We start from the raw sequence: 18,710 nt of genomic DNA on the forward strand, positions 1-18,710 counted from the left end.
AGCACTTTCACTGTTCTCAAAGACTGGTGAAGGTTAATAAAATTTCATAGCCAAACTGGTGGTTTTCATGGTTCCTGCTCTTTTATAAGCATTATCTTCATGACTCCTGGTTTCAATCATATGTACACATGACTACCTTATGCCAGTTTCAACAACCCACTTAGGATTACTTACAGATATTACAATGGGATTACCTGCTCTACCTGCACAGCTTCACAAAGTTTTGCCCCTACCAATGGTTCCCATTAGAATGGTTCCCAACATTCATACTTTTCCAATGCAAGGGGTCTACTTCCTTGGCAGCTTACTGCATAGTGCACCTTTTGATTGCAGTTAACGAGGATCAGAGGCATGGAACAGGTTAGAGCAGCACTATAATAATAAGATTAACACGATAATCACAGCGGGAAGAGAGAGAGTAAACTCTTAGCACTGCTCTCACCTCAGCTGTCAAGAATTAGCAAACAGATACTGGAAGAGGCAGCCGGGGGACTTCTTACTGATGCAGAGGATCAGCTAAAGTGGTCTTGTCATTAAACTAAACAAGTAAAAGACACCACCGCCATTGTATTCAGAGAAAAACACCACACCACTGTATTCAGTTTGGTGGCATGGCTAAGACCACCCAAGTTCTAGGAGTTTAAAAATGATTGGTAAATACAGAACCAGCTGTTAAAAATAGTCATAACTTCCTGCGCTGGAATATTGATACCAGAATCCACAACTCTACAACATACACACATGAAGTGCCCTGAAAAAAAGAGTCCATAAATGGGCCAGTGTAATAGAGCAAATTTAGAATAGTCCAACCTGTCCAATGTGTCTCTGGGAGGAGGGAGGACAGAAAGGACCAAGAGAAACCCCAGGGGACACAGGGGAGAACATGCAGACTCATGTTAAAACTACAGTACGAGGTCTAACGAGGGACTACAGGGAACAGGCCACTGCAAACTCTCATTGACACAAATAAAAATGGTGTCAAACAGGGCACCTTTACAAACAAAGGCTGTCTCACATCCTGTCAGCACTTCTCAGCTTTGCTTGGCGGTCATAATAGCATCTGTTGTATTCCATCTCAGTGGGAAGGCCAGATAATTCAGGCATGTTTCGGAATAGATATCCAGAAATCTTTTGCCAAGGTCTCTCCTAAGAGGTTAATTCTTAAACGGAAAGCTTGGGGTAACATAGACACACTGCTCAAGAATGGGGAACAAACAGCAGACAGTCCCACTAACACGATCTAGAAGTGGGAGAAAAAAATGACATGCAGACGCCCTTTGGCTGCTAGAGTGAAGGAGGAAAACAATGCAAATCATTCCTAGTGACCAGCTGATAAATAAAGAACTGCCTGGCATTGTGAAACACATCTGTAGGCCTCTTTGCACAATCTCATGGCACCATTAACGCACTTGGGGGTAGGGGGTGAAAATTCTGAACTGAAATATATCAGCGCTCGGTGCTGCATGCTCTTTAAACCACATGACTTTAAGGCCTCGTGCGTCAGAATTCAAAATATAAGAAAGGTCAGACATGGACGATAATTAAGTAAAGTACTTCCAAAGTAATGGAGGAAGAATGGGACTCTCCCTGTCACCCAACAGAGTGGGCTGTTCAACGGTCAGTCTTTCAGCTGAACAAAAACCCAAGACCAAAGGTGGAAAAACTACAGAATATTTGTGTACAAAGTTAATCATTCCCAGCAAGCAGGAATCTCTATCTCTATAACAGCACTGCCTTCAGCATTAAGCCATCCAAGGACACAGTTACTGTCCCTATGTCCTCATGAAAAAGCAATATCTGTCTGTGACACAGAAAAGCTGAGCTCCTGAGATTAAAGAATCGGCAGGAATCAAATTTATTCAACTGTGAAACAATGGATTTATTTTCATGTGTTTGTCAGAAAAGGTTCAGCTTCTGATCCGTATTTATTAGAAGCTGCCAACCTGCAAAACAGACATTTACATCAGTGCTGGCATTTTCCATATGAACTGATCTGGAAAAAAACAGATTTTTAATTTCAAAGTGGCACCTTTGCACAAGACAGCACATATTCTACTAACCTATACTTTTAGGATACCCACAGCAAACACTGTACATTTAGCAACCCATAGCTGTGTGTTTACTTGACCTGCATATTATGTGTCCCAGAAAAGGGCGACAGTCAGGTATAATTATGGAAAACAGAGCTAAACCAGAAGACTATTTGCAAAATAATTTTCAGAGACAGTCGAGTTGGATTTAGGAAAGGAAAAGGAAAGTCTTGTCTGACTAACTAAAAAGACATCTTTGAACAAGCAACAAAGACCATTAATATGCAAACTGAAAGCTGTGGGGATCCTAAGGTAATCCAGGCACATGTCTCAAGAACTGGCTCATAAACAGTAAATTAACTTAAAAGGCATAATCTCTATCTGAGGAAATGTAACCAGGAGGGATCTGTTTAAGGCCCCTTATTCTTTCTTAAATTTCTATCAATGATTCTGAGACTGATGTAGTTAGAAAACTAGTTACTGTACATTTGCACATAAAAATTGTGGGAGAAGCAAACAGAAATAATGTAATGTAGTTCTAAAAAACAACAAAATCACGGAATGGGCAGACATCTGGCAAATGAAATTTAATGTCAACATGTTATCCACACAGGAAGCAGCAAAACACACTATACTATCACATGGGTGGAGTATGTGCATGAATGGTGTTTATGTAGATTCTCCTATGTCCTCCTCAGTAGAACACAGTGAAGACATGAAAACAACAAACCAAATGCTGCTTGGATATATAGCAAACTGGAATTTAAATTAAGGAGATTTATGTTGAAGCTTTATAATGCTTTGATAAGATTTATTACTTGTCTCCGGACACTTCTAACTTACCAATTTCTCAATTTAATTTTAAATAATCACTTTTTCTTACATTTTCTCTGTGAGTGAAAACTATCAAAAATATAAATTAAAGTAGCAACGTTTTTAGTCAATTTTTAAAAGCATAAAAAGGAGATACAGAAATTAGAGGTTACTGGGTTGCTGAATCACACTAGCTACATTATAGATGCCACTGGTAAAAACTCTTGCAAGTGTTGTTGTGATGTTACCTTTAATTCAGTATGTTTTGGCTAAAGACTGTAGGCAGCCTTTTGAATACCCAAGAGAAAAATTTCAGTGTTCAAGGAGTTTCACAGTCCTATTAGTCCCCTTGAAAAAGGGCCATCTGTTTTCCCTTAAAACAGTCGTCAGCTTTTTGAGCAACTGCCCACTGTGCCACACCCTACCAGCTAGGATTCTAACAATGAGCCACCGGAATGAACTTTCTGGAAGCTAGCATTCAGTTTGGATTTAGACTCATCTAGACTCAGAATGGACGTGACAGGGCCCAAGCCTGCAGTGACTGACCACACCTGAGCTGTTATGTTACTCCAGACTCCAGACTTTTACAACAGAACTCCAGGAGGGGTGACAGCAGCCAAGTTTAACTTGCCTCAGCTGCCGTTAATCATAATCATTCCCAATGTCATTTCCTGCATGTAAAACAACTATGATACTATACACACAGCTCTCTCCTTCACATTCATCTTTTGCATCCCTCCTCCACTCCCTCTTCACCTTCGAAGCTCCCATTTGCGCACTTTTCACTCTGCTTGGGGGTCCTACTGTAGCTTCCTCGTCCTACTGTATATCCAGGAGGCTGGCCTTCAGCCAAACAAGTTCAGCATGATTTACTAAGAGTAAAACACTCAATAAACATGTTTAACTGACTTAATCCTTGTGAACCATACTTGTGCAACAATACAGTGCCAACTAGATGAAAAGCTGGTAAAAAAAACCTTGCTCAGTTCAGACTACATACTGTAAGAATTAAACACCTGTGCATTCTATGCTATGATTTGAATGTATCCTACATACCGTATAGAGATCTAGAAAATACTTCCAAATACTCAAATGTCATTTTACAAGTAAAACAAGAAAAACCTTTACAAGTCGGATTGGTGTTCTGTAGGTGAATTTCTTTTAAAAGACTGAGAAGAACATTTTCTTTCATGTACACCCTTTATAGCCATCAACAAACAAAAAGAAACCCACTATCACCTACCTTTAAAACATACAGAGATCAGTGAATTAAATCAAATGGGAAACAACAAAGTAGGAAAAAGTTTTTTTTGTAGGACAATTGGGAAGTGCTTAGGAACTTTTGCTTCCAATGTGTAACTTACATACATCTGCAGGGAAAAAAAGATTGAACTCCTCTCATGGCATGAAACTCATAATTTTTCCTGGCCACTATCACTGTAATAAAATGAATGACTCACCTGCATATTTTGTAACATTTGATTCATCCATGGACCAAAAGCAATAGTCAAAGGCAAACACCTGTGGAAAGACAAAGAGACACACTGAGTATCAGTTCAAGAATGCCGCTGAAATCCTCAAGGAGGTTCTTTGATTTGCTTGTCTGGGCATATGTGCCCCATAGAGTCGTTTGCCGTGTGGCTGACGGTGACAAGACAGAGCTTGCACAAATAGATCCAAGGCTTACTCTGCAGAGCAGTGGAAATGGTACCACAGTTTTCACAACCAGTTTATTCTAACATCTAAATAAAATGTCAGATTTCAGATTTACGAACAAGCCATTATACCGGAGGTGACGGTAAGAATTCAAGTGGGATCAGGAAAGGCCAGATATAAAACAAATAAATCCAAAACCAATAAATGCAAAACCTCAAGGCCACTGATTTATCAGGAAACGATGACATATACTGAACAAGAGAAATGTATCACTTATAAATACAACACATTCCTAAAGTTGGTCATTTTCTTGCATTTTCTTGACAATTTTTTTTTGTTGTAGGTGCACTGAAATTTTATTGAAGAATAAGGTAATTTATTGTCAGGTAATGTTATTCCATTATAATAATTAATAATTGCTTACACTTATATAGCGCTTTTCCGGACACTCCACTCAAAGTGCTTTATAGGTAATGGGGACTCCCCTCCACCAACGCCAATGTGCAGCACCCACCTGGATGATGCGACGGCAGCCACAGTGCGCCAGAACGCTCACCACACATCAGCTATCAGTGGGGAGGAGAGCAGAGTAATGAAGCCAATTCATAGAGGGGGATTATTAGGAGGCCATGATTGGTAAGGGCAAGGGGGGAATTTGGCCAGGGCGCCGGGGTTACACCCCTACTCTTTTCGAGAAACGCCCTGGGATTTTTAATGACCACAGAGAGTCAGGACCTCGGTTTTATGTCTCATCCGAAGGACAGCACCTGTTTACAGTATAGTGTCCCCGTCACTATACTGGGGCATTAGGACCCACATGGACCACAGGGTTAGTGCCCCCTGCTGGCCCCACGAACACCTCTTCCCGCAGTAACCTTTTTTTTCCCAGGAGGTCTCCCATCCAGGTACTGACCAGGCTCACACCTGCTTAGCTTCAGTGGGTTGCCAGTTGTGAGTTGCAGGGTGATATGGCTGCTGGCTAATAGTGTCTGTGCTATTGTATCGCTGCAAGGGTACTGCAGACACCTGGTGAAAATAACACCACTGTCCCAGCCTTAAGCCCCTTGCCCCCCGTAATTTTTTCCAGATTTCATATGATTGTTGATGGTCAGACGTGTTTGCAGTTGTTTTTTCCTCAACTTGTTTTTGAAAAGCAAACAAGTTGTTCCAACATTTACAATTACTGCAGTGATAATGACATCACTGCTGCTTGATCAATGACTGTACATTTTTTCAAATATGGCGAGATAATGAACACTGGTGTAGGCCTTTTACTGTACATACCTTGGGAGGTTTTCTGGAAGTTGAGAGAGGAATAATGTGCAGGATAGTGTGGCACAGGGACCCCAGGAACATCATGGAAAAGAAGACAGAGGCAACAAAGTCACAATGTTTCCTTTTGTCAGCATTACAGAAACTGCAGGTACAGAGAACTCAGAAGCTGAGACTATGAGGAAGACACTGCAAAATGACTGGCAGAAGCTTAGAGAACTACAGCTGAGGCACTGAGAAACATCAATCAGTGTGACTTTGGGACTGCAGTCTCTGTCACAGAGACTAAAAATGTATGTGCAACAAAAAGACTCTTGAGTCAACATCTTGAGTCTTTTTATATAAGATTATGCTAAAACCCTGATTTGAGTCCTAAATCTGCTTATTGGTGTTTCTGTTTAAAATAGGAGTCAGTGGCATTCTGGCTTGTGCTATTAGTTATTTTACAGTATCTTTCACTGTGATACATTATATATTTTCTTATTTATAAATCGTTTGACAGTGACCCTTAAATGTCAATTAATTCTTAACACAATATTAAATCTACAGACAGTACAAGTAGCTAATATGTCAAGAAGGATATTTAAAGATCCTTGAAAATGTGTCTAGAATGCTTTCCATCTCTTAAATGATGTGCGAAAAATGCCCTTTAATTTTTTTTTTATAATAAGATAAGTTGGGACCATAGTCAACTACAGCAAAACATATTATCATAAACAGTAAAAATGTAATATTTTCAAAGAGATAATCTTGTACTTCATATGTTGTCAGATACAGATTGTTATCGTTAAAGATCTTTTTCTAGTGTAAGAAGCTCAAATGAATATGTTTTCAACAAAATATTTTAACAATGCAAAGCTTTATACATTTTTAGCATCAATTTTCTTTTGTCAGCAAGCATAAGATTTCTAATGGTTGTTACGATGAAACCCCAAACACTAGTGTTTCCAGCCTGGGATACTGAACGACAACAAAAGGAAACAATTTTAAACTCTTAATGCCCCACTGACTCTATTGTGTTGCACTAATTCGGCCTCTGGCCTGGCCTTGACCATTGCAAGGAACTTGCTCTGTGTTTAACGCTGTTCACTGCAGGTGGCAGCCAGGGGCACTGTCAGAACCTGTTCCTGCATCGGCAGACAAGCACAGGCATTGCCAGAGCCCTCAGACCTAAAGGTATGCAACCCTGATTTTAAAATACTACAGCAAGCAACGGCCAGACACTAATTAGGTTTAGTTTTTATACCATTTATCTTAAAATGTGCCATTATCAGCTGTTTGCTTAGTCTGCAAAGTGGCTCAGAGCTACTTAGTTATGATGTGCCAAGTTAAATATTATTATTATTATTAATATTAATATTAATAATAATAATAAAATTGCTTACACTTATATAGAGCTTCTCTGGACACTCCACTCAAATCGCTTTACAGGTAATGGGGACTCCCCTCCACCACCACCAATGTGCAGCTCCCACCTGGATGATGCACGGCAGCCATAGTGCGCCAGAACGCTCACCACACATCAGCTATCAGTGGGGAGGAGAGCAGAGTAATGAAGCCAATTCATAGATGGGGATTAGTAGTAGGCCATGATTGGTAAGGGCCAATGGGAAATTTGGCCAGGATGCTGGGGTTACACCCCTACTTTTTTTGGAGAAACACCCTAGGATTTTTAATAAAAGTGTCCCTGTCACTTTACTGGAACATTAGGACCCCCATAGACCACAGGGTGAACACCCCTTGCTGGTCCCACTAACATCTCTTCCAGCATCAACTTTAGTTGTACTGACCAGGCTCACACCTGCTGAGCTTCATTGGGTTGCCAGTTGTTAGTTGCAGAGTGATATGGCTGCTGGTCATGTAGCATTACAATATATTAGGACAATTCCTCTAAAGAAACATGTAATTATTTGATAACTTGGTTACAGCACCTTTTAGATTACACAAAAGATCATTTTTTGTATTTGCAGAATCCAGACATTTTTCGAAAACACATTTTGAAAAACATATATAAAATAAAGGTTGCATATTCAAGGTAGCAGATTTTTATTAAAATGTGTTGCTGTATAAGCTTTCTATTATCCTTGAGTGTTCATTTTCTTTAAGAAAGGAGAAATAACAACATTGAACTTGATGAACATTAAGAGCAAGCATCCACACAACAAATTTGGCTGGAGATGGTAAGGCCATGGATAAATTGTGGGTAACTGTATATGTACAATGCAGAACAAATTAAAGAATTAAGAGTGCCAGTGTCACAGTAGAAATATCTCTTCTTCCCGACAATGACTGATCTCCATCAAGTCCAGAAATAAAAAGGGATAAATGTAACATAAAAAACATCTACTTATTAAGAATATTTAACCGGTTAAATACACCAAACAATTCACAAGAATCATCTATATTAAAAAGACCTTGATTCACAAGCTTAGCGTGCATGTTTTTGAACAACCAACGACCCTGTTCCTTATTAAGTTTCTCATCTACTTATTTCTTAGAATAAGGCTTGCAGCTCTACATTTGCGGTGAGTTACAGGGTCACTGCTGTAATAAAAAAAACATTTTTGCCTGGTAACACAGCGTGAGATTAGCAGAGTAAGTGGCTGATTTAACGGAGCCCCTTTATGTTCCGAAAGAAACATTGTTCTACCTATAAAGCTACTGCATATTGCAGCTTGGTGGCTGCATAGCAATGGGTACGAGCAGCTGACGCAGTCTGGCTTAAGCTCAATTTTCAGGGCATGATTCCTTGGCCTTTTCAAAATGGATCCGGATGCCATCTGGGACGCTTTGAGGCCAACCGAATCAACTGAAGCGAAGCAAGCAACATGTCACCATTTTTTTTTTGAAAAGCAGAGAGCACACAAATCAACTTTCCATGAAAAAGATTTGCAGGGGCTGGCACAGCAGAAAAGATGTCAAGTAAAGCCATAATGAAAACATTATTATCCTATAATTCCTGGTATAATTTGTGAGGGTCTGACAATGTGCATCAGGACTTACAGTATATGGATGAATGATAGGTATAAAACAACTACTGCACTGGTGAGGATTTCAGTAACTGAACTGTTGTTCTTTACTGAAAAAAACTGGCATGTATTTAAAACAGAGCACCTTTAATAAAGGACATTTTAGGAACAAGAATCAGAAAGGAAATCTTCTGTTAGCACAGACCGGTATCAGAACAAAGCCTTTAGTGTTACAGAAACATCATCCTGATGACTGCTGGTTCTCAAAAGTGCAAAGCTTTTAATTATGTCTTCATTTTTACCAATTAATGTGAGATAACAGAGCAAAACTAATAGATCATCCATGAAGGAAAAATCTGTGTGTGATCCCTGTTCTTTGAAAGACAATAAATCAGCAAGAAATGGGTTACTATTCTCACATCATCAACTAAAGCAAGTTTGTAGAGGATAACCTCTTTGACCTGCTACATACAGTACATGGAAGAGGCTGTCAGAACATACATCCAGTAAAGTTGCTGTGTCAGCCTTGTGTAGCCAATTTTCCAGTTTGTCAGCCTTCACTATAACTTCAAAGGAAATTTTTCTGTCTGTATGTTTGACAAAGGTATATCACAACTACGGTCTAAGCAGGTACCCAAACTGGGCAATCACTACATCCTGACAAACATTTACCCACAACGAATCAAGTTTCAGAATAAATTGGACGGCTATTTAGAACTGTCATCTCTACTATTTAAGATGGCGTTCATTAAAAAAAATACTATTAATGTTGGCTAAGACAGAACACTATAAAAAGAAAACAAAAGCTGATTTTGCAGCATCTTACTATGTATATCCATCTTGATGTGTAACATTTCCCTGGTCCTCCTGGTCTGTTTCCCAATTAAATAGAATGTTGAACTTTCCGCATTCTGAGTTTGTCCAGACTAGCGTCACTGTCGCATTCAATTACAGGCAAATGGCGAGATGCAAGAATGCATCACAAATACATCATGTTAGTATTCATGATGATGGAATTCAGCAAGGAGCACCAATGAAGTTTCTGAGGAGGTCTTAGTCAGAGACGACAAGGTTATGGAAGGCAGGCCTTTATTTTACTGAAATGTCCCATACATTTAGAGAGAAAAGGTGTGCATTTCTATGGACACATTCAGGTCTGCTATGTTACTACAGGGACTTAAACCAATAACACTAACAGAGGTGAAACTGGGACATCCAGGATCAACAGACCAGATTCTGTTCCAATTCTTCTCAGGGCATGGAGACATTCACAACATGATTAAATTCATTCCACACTGGGATTAAACAGGGACAGGGTCGTGAGCTTCATATTTCACCTAAGAACTAATCGCAGCTTAGCTGCCATAGTCAACCAGGGAGGTATTATTCACCTTTCACTGTAGCTTTTCAAAGGCAAAAAGTACATATTCAAATAATTTCTTAAATCCAATCCGTTTCAAATTTTAAGGTCCCTTCTCCTGAACAATTTTTTTAAACAAAGTACAACAGCCCTTTGCCTTAGGATCCTAATACAGACCCCACAGTGCTCATGCAGCAATTCTAAGACTACAAAAATGGAACAAATCAGTGAAATCATAATGTCATGGTCATTCTGCCAAGATAGAAGAAATACAGTTTAGCTGCCTTCAGTAATTCACATAGGAAGACTGGTGGCTTACTGAGAGAGTAAAGGAATCGACTGAACCCAGTAAGGAAACATATTTCACTGTTTGACCTGTGGGAGTTCACAATTCCTTTTCCCCTCTGTAAGACCTTACAAAACCAGAAAAGGCAAACTCAGTTTAAGATCAATAACATACTTGATGTCAGGGCATTGAAACCCACACAGGACTGATTTCATTTTATTTTATGAGAATCCTTGCAGCTTCATTTTGCACAAGCTGTATTGTAGCCATGACAGGACAGTCCCGTCTGATGAAATAAAGGCACAAACTCATTCCCTGGCATCGGACAAGTCGAGAGGTGATCTAATTCTAGCACTGTTTCTTAGGTAATAAAACACTTGTGGAATCAGTTTAATGAGATTCATAGCTCAAGTCAAAATATAAAAAAACTTGACCACATAATATAAGTCAATTAAAACAATTATCAGACTTCAGTAATAATGCTTCAGTATACCATTGGCTTAACTGCAGAAAACTGAGAAAACCAACTTTTTATATCAGACCCACAAATGTGTTCTCAACATAATGAAAGTTCACCCTTTCACAAAGATAAAACGCCATCAATTTGGCTTTCGTTCTTTAAAAATCCAATTGCTCTAAGGCTGAGAGTATAGGCTTAGAGCCCTGCAGGAGGAACAGGTATTGGCCTGCCTGAAAAATACCCTCCTTCCACTGCAGTTTCAGCTCTGTCATACTTTACAACTCGGTTGAACTCATTCAAATAATTGGGCCCTCTTCCCGTCTTTGAAAGCCTAATAGACTGCTTTCTGCTCTTCCGTCACGGATGGATTTTTTTAAATGAAGGGACACTGAATATCTGGATTCTTCAAACCATCAAGTGAAAAAGCAAAACAAAAGAGACCAATTTAACTAGAAATAAGTCTGCAAACAGTACTGACAAGCACCTGGTAAAATGTCTGAAATACTTTATCTGACTGAACAGCATTAACAGCTAAATTAAAGCAGACGTCAGATGCATTCTGATCATTATCCAGAACATTCCTCTGCTTCCTGAAGAAAAATTCCAAAACACAATATGAAACACTCTTTTACAGGTTCTATGTGGAATATGCAGGCCTTTCACAAAGACAGTCACTCGACGTTGCCTCTTCCCCAGTGAAACTGAAGTTACTGACCACACACTGCGTGCACTCTACATAGAATTCTGCAGAACAAGAAAGGCTGTCTGATACAACTGGGATACAGTACTCATACTTAATAGACAGGGAATAGATGCATGTGCTTAGTCTTCTATATTTATCAGAAATGCCTAAATGCTTTATCCAGACTACAGAACAATAAGATTTATGTTGGAGCGACAGATTCAGCCCCATGTGTTCCTGGCTATCACGCTTCAAACTTCATTGAGCTTAAAAGAAGAAACACATGTGGCCAATATGTTTGAAAAAAAAAAAAACAATGTCTCAGCTGGACTGAAAATACAGATCCCTAAACTTCAAAGAGGCCAAATGAAAATGTTTATCCAACGTCTCATTCTGCTGAGAGTGCTATCTCCCTGGTCCAATTACTTATTTATGACTCTTAATGCAATAATTTGTAATTTTCTAATGTCTCCCATAAATTTTTACTTTGTATTCAGAATATACTAGCAAACAATTTACACTCGGATGAGTGAAACACTGAAGAGTTTAAAAGTGTTTTTAGGATATTGTGGATCCCGGAGGAGTAGGATCCATACAGTATGTCTGGCCATATCTGGAGTGAAAACAAATCTACAGATTTCAGTCAAGCCGTGCTTTTAGTGACCTGACCAGTGACTAGTTCAATATTGACCAGTTATCAGAGTTTACCAGATCTCCTGGTATCACTGCTTTAAACAGAACCAGGCGTGGAGACCCTGGTTATGCATCAAGAACTGATCTTCAAACAAACTTCAAAAGACAAGAACTTGCTCCGGGGAAGAAACAGGTCAACAAAATGTAGCTTGCTCAGTTTATCAAGACTCAAAACCTGAAGCTTGCAATAGATTTTCTAAAATATATAAATATCACATTCTAATACACTGAAACAAGTGTAAGAGATTGGAGAACAGAATTATACTAACATGTAACCCATACTGAGGGTTGTACAAACATTTGAAGGAGAACTATCCATTAAATTCAATACACATCTTGCACAAATAAATATAATCAGCTGTGGGTCTCTCACACAACTATATTATCTGGTCTGATGGTTTTATTATATGTTGAATTAAAAAGGTACATGGGACGACGATAAATGGAACCTGATATTCTTGGTACACTTAATAGATTTGGGAAAGTAAAAAGATTTTATTACTGAAAACCTATCTGCAGTCCTTATCATAGTTTACCTACAGTAGTTCATTTCAGGCCATGTTTGCAAACAAGGGTTTTGTAAACTAGATCAATCATAGTACAAGGACTGTGCAGCTCAGTGAAAAGTGCCAAAAAGATATGAAAAAATACCAAAGATATAAAACATGAGAGTGATGTGCTGCAGCAATGGCAGAATATTTGCAAGTAATACTGTTCTGTTTTTTTACACTACTGTAGTTTACTATACTGCTACCCAAGCAGGGCAATAGAACCTTTGTGTGCTCTTTGTAAAGGACGGATGCAGATTCATCTCAGTGGGGTGGTGCTACTGACCTAGTTCTTACAGGTCTCAAAACACTAGGTTGCATTAAAATTCTGCTGTTAAGGGAATCAAAATTCACATTTTCTATTTTATCAATCATCTTCATCCCTTCATCTTCAGTTGAATCTTATAAAAACTTTTCAGAGTCACATCTTGAACTGCCCGTAATGGGGTTTCATGGATAAAATCCTACAACTGAGATTTGCATTTGAAGAGCAGCTCATAGAAACATCTGGTGTGGTAGATACTGTCATAGACTGAGACGAAGGATTAAGGGCAGTGGGTCATTAACTGAGAACCCGTCACTTTAAACAGCATCATCTATCTAGGACGGACCCTTTTCTTAGCTCTAGAGAAGGAAAAAAATCATTAAGCTGGACAGAAGATGACTGAACCCATATTAAAAATGACAACACTTAAACCACTTCTTGGCCTACTCAAACAAATTAGTAAATTAGTACATTCTCGGTTATCCATGTGACTGGGATTATCCTTGTATGGTTTATATGAAGATTGCCTATATTTGAAAAATGGACTACTTAATCATGACTGAAAATTTACCAGCTTCTTATTTGAGAACAAAAAACAGTTGATATCTTTCTAATATTTTCAAATAAATCTCTTTATATCCTTCCAAACATTATTTAAGAAAACATTAGGGAAATGTGTTCTAATGAGCCACAATCTATTTAAGGAAAATCTTAAAAGTTTTAAATTCAAGACTTAGCTTTCACAAACCTACACCACTACCATCAATCATTCCTATTACCTACATTACTATTTAGAAATTTCACATTTGTTAAATCAAGTTCTGGGTCTACGAATTGGCTCAAGTGGAAAAGGCTTTCGCTTTGAACACGGGAGCAGCCTAGCCAACTGTGACTGGGAACCTCCAGGGGGCAGCAGTGAGAAGCTGACTCAGTGCTGCCAGGAGTAGGCCTGCAATTAGCTGGCCTGAGTTCTCAAGGTGCCAGGTAAAACAGTGATCGTGGCACACAACAAGATGCATCGCTCAACGGGTAGACGCTTTTGGAAGGATTCCTACCTAATAATTGCAGATAATTAAAAAGAAATACAAATATTTTAAATTAAGAGATCATTTCAAAATTAAGTACATTACCAAGGCTGAACTGATGTTTGAGAAGAACATCTGAAAGGAGAGAAGCGAATATAAAGGGCAAAGTTATTGAAACACATGCACTATGGTTGCTCCTGAAACCCGTCTGATCCTTTTTCAGACTCAGTCTTACACTTTCCAAAAGTTGTCAGCTGTCAGAGACAGACGACCAAAAAAGCTTGGACTCTAGAACAATCCAGGAGATGAAACCTGCATCTTTGTGTTGTTCTCCATCCAAACTGAAAGTGGAATGCTGTGCGCAAAACAACGTTCAACATTCACATCAAATAACGTAAAAGTAATGGCAAGAGTATGGCAATAATTAATGAGGGAATTCAAGGGGAGAGGTGACTTTCACCAGGTAGTCTCTCAAGGTTTTCAAGTAGCAGTGTGCTGTGTGATACTTTGCCTATTTGGACTATTTGTAACAGTTCTGCACATTATTGTAAAATCAACTTGTGCAAAAGTCAGCGCTGACTGGTGATAACACTGTCACACCTGGAGCAACTCAGCCAAGTAGGTGGAAACATTTCAATGAGACACTGTGATAAGGGCTCTTTCCATCCTCACAGATGGGTTTCCACTGCACCATATGCTGGCATTTCCTTCTGACCATGAATTATTTGAGCTTGGGCCCCAATATGACAGCTCCCTGCCAGTGTACACTGTGTCTGCATGTGAACAGGAAAAAAATTGTATAAGCACAACACAGCAGAAAGCCCTTTCCAAGGCAGAGAAGTGTTTATATGAGCACATATAGTATGCAATAAGAAAGGAACTAGAAAAGGACATGACAGCCCTCTTTCTCATTTCACTGCAAGTACAGTCATAATCTCACATATTTTAAACCTACTGTAATATATGAAAGTCTTAATAAGAGAAGAAGATCTTCATTGAACATATAACAGGCCAGAATCAAACCACGTTAGATCCAATATTCCAATGTCAAGCAACACATTTTATTCTTTTGCTCCAGTCTATACTATACCTCTACTATAAATACATTCATATTTTACCATTCAGTACAATGAAAAGAACATTTTACAAAGCATTTTTATAGCTATTGGCGACAAATGTTGGGAAAGAATATAACAGTACTGTAACAGGAAGCATGTCCTACTGTATATCACAATTTTTTATCAGGAAAATATTACCGAGCCATGTCTTGATATTCAACTAATTCCATCCTCACACTTTAAAGGGGTCAAGTTTATTAATGTGGCTAAGGCGTTTTTTTCACAAGTCCACAGCTCTTTTTCAAGAAGTCTCTTGTTTTTCTGTACTGAATGCTCTGTTCACAGTGTGCAGCTCAAAGGGAAAGTGAGTCTGTGCATGTGCTGCATGCGGGCCCTGATCTACAGAATAACTCATCTGTGTGGTTTGTCCAGGAGCACATGGCAACAGACGCCATTGGCTGGAGCACAACACAGCATTTCCAGGGCAGACTTACTCATTCCAGTCAGCTGCCAGTTCCAAGTATAGCCCGGTATTGAACAACATCCAAAAAGGCACTCTTCCTCAGTGCGTTTTCTCACAGCAGGCTTCTAATTCATTCTCCTCTCTCCCAACGTAATTAGATACTGTGTGCTTAAGTGCACGCCAGAATACGCTTCATTTTTTCACATAGGTGTGAGTTACATAAATAGCTCTAAACCTTCTGTACTCTGCGCTTTCCTTCATTTTCGAAGGTTTCTCTGTCAGTAGACGATTGTGTTTCAGTCCTCGGGGGAGGCTTGGAGAGCTAAACTGAGTTATGAGAGGATTACCAGAACTCCCCGACCTTTGAGGACTTACAGCCCACTGACACAGAGTGAAATGATGATGAAAAAGGACAGACAAAGATCTCTTCTGAACTTCACAGTACGATGCCCGAGGATGCCATCAGTTTGACACTGGTGCTAAAGCCCTTGCTGATTTGCTGCTACTCATTTATTAATACAATCCCAGGGTTAAAATAACAATGCAGACACTGAAGTCTGAGCAGTTCTTACAGTCCTAGGTGCTTTCTTTCTCAGCACCTAGAGCTTATTTCTTACCACAACAAGAAAATAATAAATTGTCTGAAGAAATACACAATCTTCAGAGACATTTCTTTCAGTTTTGCTCCCTCCTCTTAAGGAATCAAGATAAAGTATTTCAAACAGTTTCCTACTGTTGGTTTATCTGACCAAGCAATTTTTAATTTTCTAGTTCCCATGTTTTCATCATGATAATGACTTTTTCAAATTGAACACCAAAGCTGCTGAGTAATAACAAGCAACAAGAGTGCTGTGGACATGTAGGGGGTTACTCGTGTCCCACATACGGTATTTAAACCGAAGATAACTAAAGCCAGACCAAACATCCTAGCAACTGTTGCCACAGACTATACCTAAAGTCCTTTTCCAGATGTAGTTCAGGAAGGAAACATAGCGATAAAACAGCATTTTAAGGGAGGATGCTGCCCATTTCTTTTACCTGCAATTTTTATACACAAACCACATATGTATTTTAATGAAAACGTTTCATTCTGGACGAGATGAGTCTTTGTGCAAAGACTTCCATTTCAAAAAGAATTTGAAAAATTACTTATACAGAGCCGTGTTCTAGTTGGGAGTCTGTGATCTTGATTTCCAGTAGTTTCCTCTGATTTGCCTCCAGTTGTGACCAGAAATAGCTCAGCAAATCTGTCTCAGTGTGCAGTCCTTTCACAACCTCTAACTTCCAAACAGTTTCAGTTTCCTTCCAGACATATCTTAAGCATTCAAAGCAGATATCCAGAATTACTCAGGTTAAAAAAAATGTTTAATTCAACTCTCTACCTCTGTGATTCAGGGCCACTTTTTCAATGGCAAATCATGTTAAGACGTGTGCTTGGATTTCTCTCACCTTTTCTTTTGTTCTCTCACTCTCTCATCTTTTCCACACAGGCTTGGCTACACAAACCACAAGTAATTGATTTAATCTTAAAAGGTCTACCTGAATCATCTTTTCAATGCCGTGAACTTTTGGGCTGTTACATATATTGAATCTATTGGGAGACCAAAATTTAGGGAACTTGGAACACAATGGCTGGACCTTCAATTTAGAATGGGCAATAACTTGTTAATTGTTTTTTTTTTTAAGAAACAATAGCTAATTTCATTTCCCACCCCTCAGTTTTGTACTACGGAGAAAGCGGAAGGAAAAACAGGTTTCTCTGACCCACCTTAACATCACACTATACATTTTTTGATAACCTGTAAATTATCTTAATTGTGTCTTTCATGATACATCACAAGGTAACTGCTGTTTTACAAGACAATAATCAACAAAGAAAGATAATTATATAAATATGCCATTAATTAATACAAATTAAAACCGTAAATTAGACAGAGGTAAAAGTTCAAGTATAAAAGTAATTTATAAAAGCCAAACTCTAAAAGTGCTGACTGACTTGTATTATCTGATATGGGCTGGGTGATCATTCCACAGTCTTGGAGCTGTTTAGTGCCTCATAAGGGGAAATGAATGAAAGCCAAAATCCAAATCCACTTTATATTTCAGGCACGTAAACAGGTCTTAGATTTAACATATATATTGTAAGAATTTATTTGGCTTAGTGCAACATATTTTTAATTTCCACACTGAGGAACAGTCTTTACCTCGATTCAAATAATGTAATCTAGAACAGAGGCAGCAGTACAGACGACCAATGTTTTTCTATCTTCATACCGATGAGAACCCCAAAGTACTAGAACAGGCAGCATTAAGTAATTTCCTGGCCAGATCAGAGAGATTAGTTAGCTGGAAAGAAAGATTCCCATAGAAAACTAAGCCAGAAAAGTGAGAAAGGGTTTAGTTAATTCTTTAGAGTGATGACTTCCTATTATTCTCTTTAACCTTATATCCCAGTAATAGAGGTAACCGGGCAACAGATAAACATGAAACATGAGGCAGGCTACCAAGTCCATGAGTCAGTGCACCATAATAATCAGCAACAGGGAACATGCAAGACAAGCTTCTCTCTGCAAAAAGCTATCAAAGAAAATTAGCTGAATCCCTGCCCACACAGCAATTCAGAATAAACACTGCAGTGAGAAGAGGGATCACAAGTTCTCCAGGTGAGGAATCCTGGTCCTAGAGGCCTACACACCTGCTCACGTTTGTCGGAGCCGAGCTCTAGGTTCACATAAATCTTATTAAGTCAATTAATATTACAATACTTGTGTAACTGTTTGGTTGTTCTCAGCTCTTAAACATGTTGGAAGATGCTTTTTTCCCCCATAAGTTCCAAATTTCTGACCAGAAAAAAATGACTTGGAAATATTCCAACCAACCAACTTGTTAATTCAATTAAGGCTCCAATTTATGTAATTAAGCTCAGTTGGACAGGAAGCCAGCAAGTGTGTGGCCTCATGCCCAGCCTGAATAAGCAAGAATAACTTCTTAATTGAATAAGTGAGACTTGAGGCAAAATAAAGTCGCCACTACAACAAACTTCAGCAGTAAGTTTAAAATGTTGCCTGAGCAAGGTATATTGATACCTCCCATTCTCTCCTGGCACAAAAAGAAGAAAACTACCCACAGT

General features: G+C 38.9%; 1 protein-coding gene across 7 annotated transcripts in view; it reads right to left on the bottom strand.

The window, feature by feature from the left end:
- Positions 1 to 18,710, bottom strand: part of kif13a (kinesin family member 13A) — a 104,081-nt gene that overhangs the window by 62,914 nt on the left and 22,457 nt on the right. For all 7 annotated transcript variants that reach the window (XM_088601196.1, XM_088601195.1, XM_088601198.1 and 4 more), the window contains exons 3-4: positions 5,784 to 5,796; positions 4,304 to 4,364 (exon numbers count right to left, since the gene is read on the bottom strand). In XM_088601196.1, the coding sequence (XP_088457322.1) occupies positions 4,304 to 4,364; positions 5,784 to 5,796 (74 nt within the window). The remainder of the gene's footprint in view (positions 1 to 4,303; positions 4,365 to 5,783; positions 5,797 to 18,710) is intronic.

The sequence above is a fragment of the Lepisosteus platostomus genome, chromosome 12, assembly GCF_059453375.1.
Source record: "Lepisosteus platostomus isolate fLepPlt1 chromosome 12, fLepPlt1.hap1, whole genome shotgun sequence".
Classification (NCBI taxonomy): Eukaryota; Metazoa; Chordata; class Actinopteri; order Semionotiformes; family Lepisosteidae; genus Lepisosteus; species Lepisosteus platostomus.